Source organism: Amblyomma mixtum, unplaced genomic scaffold, assembly GCF_055824585.1.
Source record: "Amblyomma mixtum isolate Tamu unplaced genomic scaffold, ASM5582458v1 scaffold_18, whole genome shotgun sequence".
Taxonomy (NCBI): domain Eukaryota; kingdom Metazoa; phylum Arthropoda; class Arachnida; order Ixodida; family Ixodidae; genus Amblyomma; species Amblyomma mixtum.
The window spans coordinates 258,877-273,920 of NW_028317715.1; the positions used below are offsets into that span (position 1 = coordinate 258,877).

Consider the following 15,044-nt stretch of genomic DNA (forward strand, 5'->3'; position numbering starts at 1 on the left):
CAGGTAGTCATGCACTGTGGTAGAAATGTTTAGGTTTCGAAGTCCTTTAGACGCGACCGCTCCTGTTACGAATGAGAAAACGCAAGCAATGAGTATAATATAACCCGCAAAATTCCTGTATACGTGACGCAGTCCTCGGGATCTAATTCCGCACAAGTAAGTGAATCTATAAAAAAGATTCGTCAATGAGCAGGTCCTTGCCGCTGGTAAGTGCAGATTCACAGTTCCGCAGCGATATTCACACTGCCTAGGGCAGTCGTTAAACAAGAACGCGGAGTCAATCCCGTAAAAGGAATCAAGAACAGAAAAAACCTATTCACACCTAAGCTCCGCATATATGAGGTATTGTTTCCGAGGTACCGAGAGGTTATGCACAAAACTGCGCAGTATAAGCCCATTTTGCACCGCATAGCGAGCTTTAAACAATGTGACGTTAATTTTTCGTTTACTTTGGTTTAACAGTTTCATTTTGCTTATAATAGAGGAGCCCATTTAAAAAACTAATTATGCTTTCAGGAAGATTAGAATGGATTTGTATGCAGAGCTCTAACACAGGAGAAGTGACGAATCTTACAAATGACATTGCAAAAAAAACTTCAAACGCGCAAAAACTTGTCAGTACTAAAATAAGCAGCGCAATCTATGTGCGGTTCAATAGAACCGTCCGTGCACTGATTGGCTGCAAGCAGGGGTCAGTCGAAGAAAGTGCACTGTTTCCCAGGGTTCATCCTGGAGCCCGCGGGGCACTGGAAGGCTTCAGCGAAGGGCGCAAAGTTCATCACCGCCTTATTGCAGTCGCCGCCGTAAAGGTTGTTCTTCGCTTCCGTGGCGCAGCTAGTAAGGCAGGCAGTGATGAAGAACACCTTGGCATCGCTCAGCTCCTGCGAGTGACAACGCACGGCAGTTGCAAGTTGCTACACGTGTGAAACTAAGCTCGGGAGAAAACAAAGGCAGGCGTTGAGGTGAACGACTACGAGCTCAGTTTGCCACAACTTCAGTCGGCTACGAGGCAAACATTGCACAGGTGCATGCTTAAAGTTATCTTAGGAGCCTGCAAACACTGGAGCCACTACTGCAAGGAAAAATAATGGTTTTATTGTTTAATCAATCGCACACAAACCCGTCATCTTAGGATAACTTCGAATGTCAGCGCATACCCATTGTTGTGCGAGGCGGCAATTTCCATATTTCTGATTAGTGCAACAATTTTGTGCTCATCGGTTTGATTCAGGCGGCTCATATTGCGGTGACAGAGATCGTAGTCACACGGCAGTTCTAAAACCTTCGAGACTTTAATTCACGCTCATGGAACGCACGCTGAGGTTACATTGATGGAAACAACTTAAATTGATGTTTGTTGACATGCTCCACAGGTTTTGCATTTTTGCAGTAAACATTTTCGGCCAACTAATTAATTGAAACTGTGCCCCAATTCACGTTTGCATTTTAAGGACTGACTAGCTGTGTAAAAACCTGCGGAAGTAGTCAAGATGAGCTTCCCGCGTTGTACATTTTTACTCCAGCGGATGAGTCAACCGAAATAGCCTTTACGCTAACATAAGGGATAATCTGGCAATGACCGGCGTCGCCTACAGGCAATGAACAACTTAAAGTTTGTAGTAGGAATCTTTTCAGCGGTAAAATATGACAGCCATAGATTGTGCCAACGGCATGCGAAAAGATATGATGCCACTGACACATCGAGTGCGACTGCTGGTGGCAAAGCTAAGCAGAGTCGTGACAAGGAGAACATATTCTGTGGAGACCAGGATACCACTGCCTCAAGAGGGACATGGTGAAAGAGCTCAAGAAAAATGGCGTGCCTGCTGCTTTCCGTGTTCATGTATGCGCCTCGTTAGCAGCATTAATTACTACCCAGAGGGTAAGGAAAAGGGGGAATGAGGGGCTCGTTATAAATATTCAGTAATATTATAAAGTGATCAACACCACAAAATAAATACATTAATTAAAAATCCCCTGTGCCCCTTGGTTTCCGTGGCTGTTGGCTTCTCTCATACCCAGAGGGTAGCCTGCGATACGAGTTTTACGGCATTGTCCACAGGCACCTGAAGGATGGCATTCGAGTCAAAAAGCCTTACATAGGCGTCATGGCGAGAGCTCTCGTCCCCATGGAGGAGCAAGCTCAGATGACTTTATCGGCACCAAAACTGCACCCATGATACAGATCTTGCATTGTGTAACGCAGAGGTAATCTTGTTTAACGTTTATGGAGCTTATTGTCTCAAAGCGACCCAGGCTGTGAGGTACGTCGTAGAGAAAGACTCCAGAAATTTCGTCCACCTCGGGCTCCTTAACATGCACTGACATTGGACAGTGCACAGGACATTGGAAGTTCGCCTCTATCGAAATTCGACCGCTGCGGCCGGGATCGAACGCGCGTCTTTCGGGACAGCAGCCGAGCGCAATAACGACTTAGAGGTCTGCTTTATTGATGCTATATGGATGAGCGTAAATCGACAGTGAGTCACAGAGCTTCATACAATGCAATAAAATGAATTAAAAGAAGAAATCTGAAAGGAAATAAACAGCTAGGACTGGTGTACTGGCGGATTAAAGGACTATTTCGATGCTTATAGTTTCGCAACTTATTCAAAAAAAATTCTTCGAAGAACGTAAGCCCAAGCCCTGGAATGTTCTGAAAGGGTCTTTTAGATGACGGATGGTGGCCGCGTGATAAATCAAAGGGTTTCTGGAAGGTGGATATGTCCGAGGAAGATTTCAAGGTCGTTTTTTTCGGTGGCCTCAAGGTAACCCATTATAAACGCTCTACCCTCCACCCCCTCCCGTAAGTGCCTTTATCTCGGTTACGCCATTTTATCGCTACATTATTCTTAAAATATCGAAGAAAAGAGAAATTCACTGCGATTGGCGATGGTTATATTGCGACCTTACGCCACATAGCGAATAATTTCATTATCATTTTCGAAATTAACCATCCAAGGGCGGACCTTTGTCTACCTCTTTCAAATGAATCTGCTACACCTACTTTTCACACTCCTGCTTAGCAAGGTAAAAATGAGAGCCAATTTACAGTGAGTGACCAGAAAAGATTTTCGGCGACTTACGTCAGTGAGCTGGAGTTCATTCTTTTCGGCGTGCTGCTGAAAGGCTGCGAACGCAACCTCCATCGCCGGCACTTCAGGGAATACGCTGGCGTTATAGCGTAGACAGCCCCGTTCGCGCTGCCGGAACCTAGGTTTGACGGCCTCGCTTAGCCAGGAGGGTACAATGTAGCCCAGTGGGTTCACCTGGAAAATTACCAATGAGCTCGACGACTTCACTAATTTGGTGCAACACTATGAAAGACATAATGAACGGGACACTAGAAAATGCGATTTTAGTTGCGAAATGTAGTACAACTGATGCAGTTTGTTATAAAAGAAACTGGCGTGCATATATAAGATAACCATAAACTTACAATGACATTCAGTTAAACGCGACAACGATGCCTAAGAAGCCGATTCAATTGCAACACAATATTACAAAGTAGTTCTTCCGATTAAATGCAGATGGGTGACGCGTTTATGCAGGACGAGTGCGGTAGTCCACAAGTAAAATTGTCAGTTGACGTTAGTTTTGTAGCTTACGTGCAATGCACATGGACGAAAAGCTATGGCGTCGTCCACTAATTTTCCTGGTTATTTATAGAGGCACTCTCCCCGTCAAAAGTACACATTCCAAGGAGTCTGCTCCTAAGCTGTTTAGCGGGGCTCCATAGCATATCTAGAGTGCAAGTGCGGCGGGATTGACGACGCGATGCCATTCCTCTTTCGAGAGGTTACGGTCGTTGAGAATGCATAAGGTGGCATGCAGCAGGCCTCAGAAGCAAATGAAGCCACTTGGTGCATATACATTTGACGGGGAGTGCACATCAAACGTCTACGCGCGTGGCGAAGAAAAATTATTTGGGCTTAACAGAGCACCAACTCCAAATAAGTAAAGCTGAATCACATTTGGTTAGGGCAAACAACAAGCGCTACGAATGACAGCGTGCATGTAGGAGGCACTTTCGTATGAAAAAATCAGGATTTACGTGAGGTGACTACACAAAGCGGTGAAGTACACCATGCGGAGAATCAAGAAGTGGAGAACAAGGATGTGGCTCGAGGGAACTTTAACAATCAGAGTTTGCCTGGGGTGTACACCACAGTCACCGTTTTGTAACATTTTTCACCTCATTACTTGTTTTCTCGCTTGCATAACACCATCTGTAGGGCTAGTTGGTTGCCATCCATATGTATCAGCAGCGCGAACACAACACGGGAAGAAGGAGAAGAAGGTAAAGAGCGCTGAACTTCCAACTTTTATTTGAGCAAAAAACTGAACCCGCCCTTTTATACACATACCAGGTAAAATCCCTTCAGGGGGGGTAATCAAGGCGCGCAATCGAATTGGGACCAACACAATGTCCAGGGCATCAATATGATAACTACTATCTCACTATACAAAGACTTCCATGAAATGAAGCACGAATGACATGCGGAAAAACAAGACAATGTAAAAACAGGGTTGAGTGTGCGCAAATGGAAAAATGGAAAAACAGAGTTGAGGGCGCGAATTTTGCTAAAAGCAAAAAAAAATTTGAGAAGGCGAGACACGGTAAAAACGTAAGCGATGCGAAGGGATGAGCGCCAACAATTAACACGGCTAGAACGGAAATGCAGTGTGCCCTTAAAAACCAGGTAAAATCAGGTAAAACCAGAGAGAAAGGTGATTTCTTTTTCAGATAATGAGATGGAAGGGGTGCTTACGCAACCTTCCTTGAGCCCTGAGATGTAGGTAGCTTCAATGATTTCGAGTGTTAGTTGGTTTTTATGTTTCTTTAAGACGGTTGCTTTCTTAAAATGAGGAATGCACTTCTTTTGGCTATCACATGAGCTGCAATGGGCGGGCAGGTTCCTGAACGGCGCCCCAGTTAGATCGTTCCTATGTTCCATTAACCTTTCGTTTAAGCATCTTCCTGTTTGGCCTATGTAAGCCTTACCGCAAGCTAAAGGTATAGAGTATACAACTCCCTCCGCACAAGGCACAAAAGGATCTCGGTGCCTGGTTGTACAGCTACTGTTCTTTTTCTTTTTATTAACTTCGTTGCACAGGCTTGACAGGCGCAGAGGGGCTGAAAAGACTACGTCTATGCCTGCTTTTCTGCCAATTTTCTTGAGATTATGCGAGATTTGGTGCAGGTATGGCAGAACGGCGACCCTTTTGTTCCGCTGTCGCGTATCATCCGGGGCTTCACATTCATGCTTCATACTTATCAGGACTTTTTTAGCTACAGACGAAAGGAGAGATTGCGGGTATCCTAATTGCGTCAGCCTCAGCACTTGTCTCGAAAAACTGCCTTGCAACCTGTGTTCACAAGATTTTGTGAGTGCTTTCTTAAAAGTTCACTTCACGATGTTCATTTTAACAAGTTTTGAATGGGCTGAATCGTAGGGAAGGATGGGCTTATTGGCTCTTGGTTCAAATAACCAGCACACATGGTCCTCTCCGAAAAACAACTTTAACTCTAGAAACCGCATGACGTTTTGTTCTGGGAATTCATGAGTAACTTCAAGAGGTGATATAGTATTAGAAAAAGTGTGGAGGACTTGAGTTGCTTCTGTTTTAAACGCTTCAGTGTCGCAATCTAAGAGGACCAGGAAGTCATCGACGTACCGGAAAATTTTTAGAACGCTTGAAGACTCGAGCTTGTCCTTAAAGGATCTGTCATGCATAGCCAGGAAAAGGTCGCTCAAAATGGGGGCAATGCATGAGCCTATACATATGCCTTGCTTTTGTAGGAATCTCGAACCGTTCCACTCTGTCACTGTTGATTTGAGGTAAGCGCATAGCAATTCAATGAAGCCATCCGCAGAAACGCCACACTCATTTTGGAAGGCCACCACACCATGTCTATCGATGGCGTCACGAACACATTCTATGAGGGCATCCTGAGGAATGGAATAAAAGAGGTCCTTTATGTCAATGGAGAAGCCATTGAACAACTTCGTTCTGTTTTCGTGCAAGAATCTGACAACATCTTCGGTGTTTTTTGCACGAAAGGGGTCATTGACTGGAAGTCGCTTGAGGTTGCTTTGGAGAAACTTGGCGACTTCTTTTTGCCAGGTTAACTTCTCAGACACAATCACACGCAAAGGGCATCCAGTCTTATGCGTCTTCGCGGTAAAAAACATTCCTAGACAGCCAGTCTTTTTTCTTTGTATTGTGCGTGAAAGGATCTCTAAATTCAGTTGTTGGCACAGCTTCTTCGCATTGCATCTTAGTTTTGATTCGGATGTTGTGCATTTTACAAAATTGCTTGAACTGCTTCCGCTGCCTTTGACATGAACACGCGTTTCGGAAGGACGGCAAAACCTCCTTCCTTGTCGGCGGTTAGCAATGACAAATTTTCCTGCATTAAAAATGAGAGTCTTCTTGATTGGGAACCTGTGCCTTTCGGCGCTACAACGCGTGACCAGGTCCACTCCGTCCGCGGTAAATCGATCCGCCTCCGCCGCTGGGGCGAGGCTAGAAACTTGCCTGACCCTGGTCAACATTTCCGGCGCTGTCCTCCTCGGTTCCACCGCGAACTTGGGTCCGTGACCAAGAAAACGCTGGACCTCCTCTGGGATGCTCCTGACACCTCCCACGAGGTGGACGGGGTTTCCAGTCTTTTTCTGCTTTGGAGGCACGAGAGCACGCAAGCACGGAAGTGCCTGCTACCAGAGGCACTCTGTCGTTCGGCTGGCTTGTGTCGAAACTTCACGCCATTTCTTTGCTGCTGCTGGCATTGGCGTCGATGTGAACACCATTAACCGCAGGTGTTCTCTGTGGAGACTCGCCTGGTGCTGTCATTCCGAACGCAAGATTTTGCACAGGCGGGTGGCATGGCCGACAGTGGGCTGAATGCCGCCGAACAGCTTTTGAAGTTCAGGTGGGAGCACCTTGCGTCGAATGCAGAAGCCGAGAATTCTTCCTTGGCAGGAGGATGCCGCGGCGAGGTATATTACGTAGCAGGGATCAGTTTTAGAAGAAAGGAAAGGGCCCGTAGAACAACCAATCAAGAAGACTGTCTCATTTTTAATTAAGGAAAATTTGTCATTGTTAACCGCCGACAAGGAGGGAGGTTTTGCCGTCCTTCCGAAACGCGTGTTCATGTCAAAGGCAGCGGAAGCAGTTCAAGCAAATTTTGTAAAATGCACAAGATCCGAATCAAAACTAAGATGCAATGCGAAGAAGCTGTGCCAACAACTGATTTTAGAGATCCTTTCGCGCATAATACAAAGAAAAAAGACTGGCTGTCTAGAAATGTTTTTTACCGCGAAGACGCATAAGACTGGATGCCCTTTGCGTGTGATTGTGTCTGAGAAGTCAACCTGGCAAAAAGAAGTCGCCAAGTTTCTCCAAAGCAACCTCAAGCGACTTCCAGTCAATGACCCCTTTCTTGCAAAAAACACCGAAGATGTTGTCAGATTCTTGCACGAAAACAGAACGAAGTTGTTCAATGGCTTCTCGATTGACATAAAGGACCTCTTTTATTCCATTCCTCAGGATGCCCTCATAGAATGTGTTCGTGACGCCATCGATAGACACGGTGTGGTGGCCTTCCAAAATGAGTGCGGCGTTTCTGCGGATGGCTTCATTGAATTGCTATGCGCTTACCTCAAATCAACAGTGACAGAGTGGAACGGTTCGAGATTCCTACAAAAGCAAGGCATATGTATAGGCTAATGCATTGCCCCCATTTTGAGCGACCTTTTCCTGGCTGTGCATGACAGATCCTTGAAGGACAAGATCGAGTCTTCAAGCGTTCTAAAAATTTTCCGGTACGTCTATGACTTCCTGGTCCTCTTAGATTGCGACACTGAAGCCTTTAAAACAGAAGCAACTCAAGTCCTCCACACTTTTTCCAATGCTATACCACCTCTTGAAGTTACTCATGAATTCCCAGAACAAAACGTCATGCGGTTTCTAGAGTTAAAGTTGTTTTTCGGAGAGGACCATGTGTGCTGGTTATTTGAACCAAGAGCCAATAAGCCCATCCTTCCCTACGATTCAGCCCATTCAAAACTTGTTAAAAGGAACATCGTGAAGTGAACTTTTAAGAAAGCACTCACAAAATCTTGTGAACACAGGTTGCAAGACAGTTTTTCGAGACAAGTGCTGAGGCTGACGCAATCAGGATACCCGCAATCTCTCCTTTCGTCTGTAGCTAAAAAAGTCCTGATAAGTATGAAGCATGAATGTGAAGCCCCGGATGATACGCGACAGCGGAACAAAAGGGTCGCCGTTCTGCCATACCTGCACCAAAACTCGCATAATCTCAAGAAAATTGGCAGAAAAGCAGGCGTAGACGTAGTCTTTTCAGCCACTCTGCGCCTGTCAAGCCTGTGCAACAAAGTTAATAAAAAGAAAAAGAACAGTAGCTGTACAACCAGGCACCGAGATCCTTTTGTGCCTTGTGCGGAGGGTGTTGTATACTCTACACCTTTAGCTGGCGGTAAGGCTTACATAGGCCAAACAGGAAGATGCTTAAACGAAAGGTTAATGGAACATAGGAACGATCTAACTGGGGCGCCGTTGAGGAACCTGCCCGCCCATTGCAGCGCATGTGATAGCCAAAAGAAGTGCATTCCTCATTTTAAGAAAGCAACCGTCTTAAAGAAACATAAAAACCAACTAACACGCGAAATCATTGAAGCTACCTACATCTCAGGGCTCAAGGATGGTTGCGTAAGCACCCCTTCCATCTCATTATCTGAAAAAGAAATCACCTTTCTCTCTGGTTTTACCTGATTTTACCTGGTTTTTAAGGGCACACTGCATTTTCGTTCTAGCCGTGTTAATTGTTGGCGCTCATCCCTTCGCATCGCTTACGTTTTTACAGTGTCTCGCCTTCTCATGTTTTTTTTTGCTTATAGCAAAATTCGCGCCCTCAAATCTGTTTTTCAATTTTTCCATTTGCGCACACTCAACCCTGTTTTTTACATTGTCTTGTTTTTCCGCATGTCATTCGTGCTTCATTTCATGGAAGTCTTTGTATAGTGCGATAGTAGTTATCATATTGATGCCCTGGACATTGTGTTGGTCCCAATTCGATTGCTCGCCTTGATTACCCCCCCTGAAGGGATATTACCTGGTATGTGTATAAAAGTGCGGGCTCAGTTTTTTGCTCAAATAAAAGTTGGAAGTTCAGCGCTCTTTACCTTCTTCTCCTTCTTCTTCCCGTGTTGTGTTCGCGCTGCTGATACATATGTCTCGCTTGCGTTCGGTATGCCCCGCCTGTGATAATGGAAACAGCGTTCCATGTCACTTGAAATCTATGAACCTTGGCATCACAGTCGAGAGAAACCATTACTATTGTAGCAAAAGCATAAAATTAAAAAAGAATTGCTAGCCCTTTCTTCTCCTGGCTATGCGCTCAGCTTAGGAACTTGCATATACGAGAGAAGTGCACCAATTTTTCATTTCTCTCACTTCCAACCTCACATTTGAGCCCCAGTTTTAGTTTTAGCAAAGCTGGAGGGAATAAATACTCTTCGTTGTCTATATCCGACTTTATTAAGGTTTCTCAGCAATGCCACGCCAACAATCTTGCGCTGACATTGCACCGGTTCTTGAGCGTAGCCAGTTGGACAACAATTGGTTCACAGCAGTTTTTTGTAGCCGACAGGAAACAGCACACGTCCTCTAAGAAGAAACGTTACTGTGAATCAGTCCGCACCGCACAGTAACGACCAGAGCGAACTGTTAGCCCGTTCCACCACCGAGGTATTGCAACGCTTTTTTCCGTTCTTTGTGGATTGCCCGAAACTTTAGTGATCTACCGATAATGCTGATGTAAAAGGCAGGCTTTCATTTACTTGCTCAGGGCGGGCTGTACTTCCTATAGGCTACCTAGTTGTTCATTCTCATACCACTGGTTACGCGATAAGAGCTGTTATCTATATTGACCACTACTCATAAGGCGCTCTTCGCTCGAGCGCCACTTCCTCGCGTCCTTACCTTGACACCCTCGCGGTCCACCGCTCCGACCAGTTCCCGGGCGTAGAAGTAGCCGAGACCGCCGTGTATCATGGCGTTGGTGCCATCCGGGTAGAAAAGGGGCGGTGCCAGGGCGCCCAGCGACAAAGCCAGCTGATTCAGCACCGGCACGTATTCGATGTACGGCTGAGCGCTGCTCAGACGCAGCCGCTGCTCCTGGACTCCTGCCTCAGAGCCGAAGAGGCTATGGACGTTGCGTCGGGCGTCAATCCAGAGGTGCGCGAATGAGGAGGCATTCTCGCTGAAGTTGGCGTAGGCCTCCTCGATGCCTTCCACTGTGATGTACTTTTCGGTCGGCCACAGCAGGGTGCGCACGTTCTTCAGCTTCTCGACAGCGACGCCGATGGTCTGGTTGTCCATCCACGAGGCAGCGGTAATTTTTTTGATGGCCATCTACAATACGAAGGAGACAGACCCGCACTTTTCATTCGAAAATGTCGATAACAAAAATGTTATAGAATGAGCGTGAACCAGGGAGGGCCTCGAATTCTATGTCGAGGGTTTACAATGCTTTTCTCGGGCTGGCAAATGCTACACCTCACTAGACCCCTTACAAGGGAGGCCATCTTATAAAAATTCTGCAAGTCATCGGCTTACAAAACAATGGCAGAATTTTCCTCCTTTTTTAGCGCTTTCTTGTCCATGAAGGCTCTCGACGAAATATTTTGTATGCGTTTGGAAAGAGCGATCTCAACACTCTCCAGCAGAGTTGCAGCGCACTTATAGCGGGTAATTTCATCTAAATTTTTCGATGGGGCCCTTTGGTGATCCAAAGTGTGATGAGGCAAAAGCCATTACCGCAAGGGTCTCCAACGTCGTTACGCTAGACTAGAACTGCATATGTGATGGTAGGAACTCGGCGTAGCATAGTGGTTAGCACGCTCGGCTTTAAAAAGGAAGGATGTTGGGTCGATTTTCTCCGTGCACAAGATTTTTTTCTGGTTAATGACTAGCTAGTCATGACTTGTGACTATTATAGACTAATTATGACTTTCACTTCAGATGTAACGGACGGACGGACGGCGGACAGACTCATGGTCGCGAGTATGAGTCACTAAAGGCTTTCGTCTTAATATTTGCCATTGCACTGCAGTGTCAACTGTCAGGTGATGCTAAGAAAAAAGAAATTTCGGTTTTCTCCATGGCGCGTACAACCGAATTTCTTTTAAAGGGGTTGTGAAAAGAAAATGAAGCTGCCCGGTTTTAATTTTTACTGCTTCCATAAACATTAGACATGCTGATTCCGAAATATTTCGACTCAATATTGAGTCTGCATTTAATAAAGCCCGTTCGAAATCGCTGCCTTTTTGTGCTCATGAAACGACCATGCGCCGCCGTCGGGTGGAACACGCACTACTCGACTACGTCATTTTAAGAACTTCAGAAACGTACGGATATCTTCAACTTTCGTTTGCCCTAAAATAATAGCTTTATGAGAAATTCAGAAAGTGAAACAATGTTTTCCAATTATTTGCACGCGTAATTACACTCTGTTAAACTGCAGCGCGTGGTCATACATCAATCACTGGGCCTCTTCGATTAACCTCGCTCGGGCAGCCCGCTGGCGGCCCGAAAGTTCGTCTCTGACAGGAAAACGCATCATGGTCACGTGGACTGGCGGCCACCGGAACCAGGCGGCCGGCAATCACGGCGGCAAGCAAGTCGCGGATCACGGAGGGCAGATGCTCTCTCTAGCTTCACGTTCTGCGTCTCATTGCTACGCACGCGTACGGTAGAAATAGGCTGCTTGGTATCGAAAACAACGACTTGCAGTTATTGAGGGCTGCGTGCCGCAGACTGCAGAACAGGCAGCTGATCAAGCTCGCACTCGTATACATCGGCAACGACAACGCGAGCGTGTGCCTTCGGTGCACTGTGTAAGCTTCAAGAAATCCTCAAAAGTATGCGATGAGCAATCGCAATCTAACGTGTTTCAGTCGACACCGCATAGGACGGAAAAACTGCCCGTGCGTTGTTTATCAAACGACAAGCCGTACTCTCGGATTATTGCGTGTTTGCTTACTATATGCAGTAAGTATATGACCGCCGACGATCGACCCTGGTGGACTCTGCTGTGGTTGTTGCGATTTCTACGCTCGTAACCTGCTTCCTGTAAGCTGTAAGCAGAAAAGAATCGGGATACGTTCGTTCCACTGTAGTCTGTCGGCCGCCGGCTTTTGCTGCGGGCAAGGAACGCATAATCTCGGCAAAAGCGCATATGAACGTCCACCTAGAACAAGCGGGTGCACTGTATAAATTTAGCTGCGTATCGTATCTTTAATAATACAGCTTTATAGCAGAGAACTGGCACTGGAATGAAAGGCGCTACAATAAAGCCCTGCGTGTCGGCGCGTGTGTTTGCATGACGATCAGCTCGGTTTTATCTTTTTTTTTTTTTTAATGAGCCAAACGCGAGGAGGTGCATGCCTGCGGTACTTCTCAGATATTTTTGAGCATATGTGGCAGAAGGTCCGGGCATGAAGCTGTACAACAGTTGGCGACGACAGAATCAGCACTTGGTCGGCGCGACAACTGTGTGGCCACATATATGCCCGCAGAGATGTCTCGAGCAATGTGCTCGTGAGGGTTTTTAATAAAGGACATGCTTCAGTCCAGCGTTTTTCAAAGCATATCCACTTTTGCACTGCGCCAAACGCAATGAAGACCATACGCTCCCGTATCGCGCTCAACCAACACTTCGTAAAACACGTTCAGCACATGCATATATGCGCGCGTCTGAACGCGTACTCGGAACTGGAATCGCGCTGCTCTCGTGAAAGGCCTCGAACACCATCGCAATATCCGCCGCGCGCACGAAATTAACAGCCGAAATATTTTGTGAATCAGAAGTATGCGATCGTAATATGAAGCGAGCAATTGTGCTTGCGAGGTGGTGAGACGATCGAAATATGATCGCGCATACGCACGCAAAACATATCAATAAACAGCGAGAACTACCGCAAAAGGTGCCATTGCAGGCGACACAGTCGATATGCACCGTGGCCTAGTCGAAACAAGCGCCTGCATCGCGCAAAACATCGCATGAAGAACCGCGGTCCTTCTAGTCCTTATAAAAATGGCCGCGCGAGCTTCCCGCTACCACACACCTCTCTGTCGTCTGCTAGCTGCCCGAGCGCTGCCAGCACAAAATCGTCCTGGCGAGTCTGGCCGCCGGCTGGCAGCCCGAAACCGCCCAGCCAGAGAAAAACGAACGCGTTCCGGGCAGCCACCGGAAGTGGGCGGAGCAACCCGAGAAAATCGAGCGCGCTCGGGCAGCCCGCAAGCAACCCGCGGGCTGCCAGAGGCGGATAATCGAAGAGGCCCACTGACCTGGGACCAGTTTCGGTTTCGGTTCTGCTTCTCCATCCTCCTTGGCTTAAGTATCAGCGGTTCGATATAGCCTTGCTTACGTGAACCTATCTAGGCGGTGTTCCTTGACAGCGGTGGTTTGAGTCAGAGAATCGAGCTGAGCAAGGTCAGTCCATCTCGACGACTCTCTGTTTACATGAACTCGATACGAACGAGTCAGCTATCGTGGCGCGCATCGGCTCCGCGCTTCTCTTCTTTCCTGCAGAAAAATATATTCCAGAAGCGTGAAGAGGGTTAGGCATAATTTGCAGACGGGGCTGCGAGTCAACCCACCCCTTGCGATAGAGATGAAGTATCGAGTCCACGACCGGGTTCGGAGGTTCACGGTCGGCAGAGATGTCACGGGCGCTCGGCATGACTGCTACTTGCCGGGCGCGCGACGTGCCGTTGCGAGCGGCGTAACAACGACTGACAGCAGCTCGCCGCCTGCGCCCAACCGATGTCAATGACAGGCCGCACGCGGCGCGTCGCACTCACAAGGGGCAGAATGCAAGCGCGCAGAGCGCCAGCATCATAATAGGGAGTTTTAGAATAGGGGGCCCCAAGCTTTGGGGGCCCCAAGAAGTTTGGGGCGTTGAAGTGCGCATGCGCAGAACGCAAGCCCCGCTCTGCGTCTTGGGTTAACGTTAGCGGCGAACGCTATTTCGCCAAAATAGCGTGCGCCCCAACGGTGCTCTACGTTCAGGCAACATGGCGGCGCCTGTCGAAGCGGAGCCTCTCACTACACCACCGATTCGCTGTTGCCGCTGCGCTGTGCCCCACGTTCACGGCAAACGAAATGCACACGAAGCTATCGCTTTGTCTGCTGATGCCCTCACCACAAAGTTTTATCGATAAAACACCCCAGATTTTCAGATTGCTTCCGTGTTTACATTGCTGCTAGGCTTAGCGAGTATACGTCGTTTGACGTCAGAGAGCGCGCGAGGTTCAAACAGGCGTGAGCCCCAACGCCGCTCTACGTACAGGCAACATGGCGGCACCCGTCGAAGCGGGGCCTTCCGCTTCACAACCGATTCGTTGTCGCCGCTACTCTGTGTATTAAGTTAACGGCAAACAAAAGGCACACGAAGCTATCGCTTTGTCTGATGATGCCCTCACCACAAAATTTTAGCGATGAAATGCCCTATATTTTCAGATTGCTTCTGTGTTTACAAAGCTGCTAGGCTAAGCGAGTACGCATCGTTTGGTTGCCGTAGAGATGACTTGGTGGGACGTTCGAATGGAGTTTCTCGACTCAGTAAAAACACACACTGATAATTTTTACTCTTAAATCGTATGTCTGCAGTAATAACAGTTTCTGACTATGAAATGAACGCATATTTTAAAATCTTTTTTAAGAGTATCTTTTTGGTTTGCCGTAGTGGCGCTGCAGTCGATAAACGCAAGCCTGGCTCCGCTGCGTAGGGGAGACCCCTATTCTAAAGCTCACCGGCGCACTCGTACGTAGCGCTGGGGCCCGCTATTTCCTTGGGGCCCCCAAGCATTGGGGCCCCCTATTCTAAAACTCCCTAATGACGCGGGGGCGCGTTTCTCGGGGCCGGCCTGCCAGCCTGGATGCCGGCCGCCGGCGTCAGAAAAACACGCTAGTATTATTTGTTCACGCTCATAACAAGCCCTGGAATAGATGA

The 15,044-nt window shown here is 47.4% G+C and overlaps 1 protein-coding gene across 1 annotated transcript in view; it reads right to left on the reverse strand.

Annotated features, from left to right (window-relative positions):
• Positions 1–692: 692 nt before the first annotated feature.
• The window catches only part of LOC149324767 (membrane metallo-endopeptidase-like 1), a 45,895-nt gene continuing 31,543 nt past the window's right edge, over positions 693–15,044 (reverse strand). Inside the window, exons 5-7 of the mRNA XM_089565273.1 lie at positions 10,009–10,440; positions 3,087–3,269; positions 693–881 (exon numbers count right to left, since the gene is read on the reverse strand). Of these exons, the coding sequence (XP_089421399.1) occupies positions 693–881; positions 3,087–3,269; positions 10,009–10,440 (804 nt within the window). The remainder of the gene's footprint in view (positions 882–3,086; positions 3,270–10,008; positions 10,441–15,044) is intronic.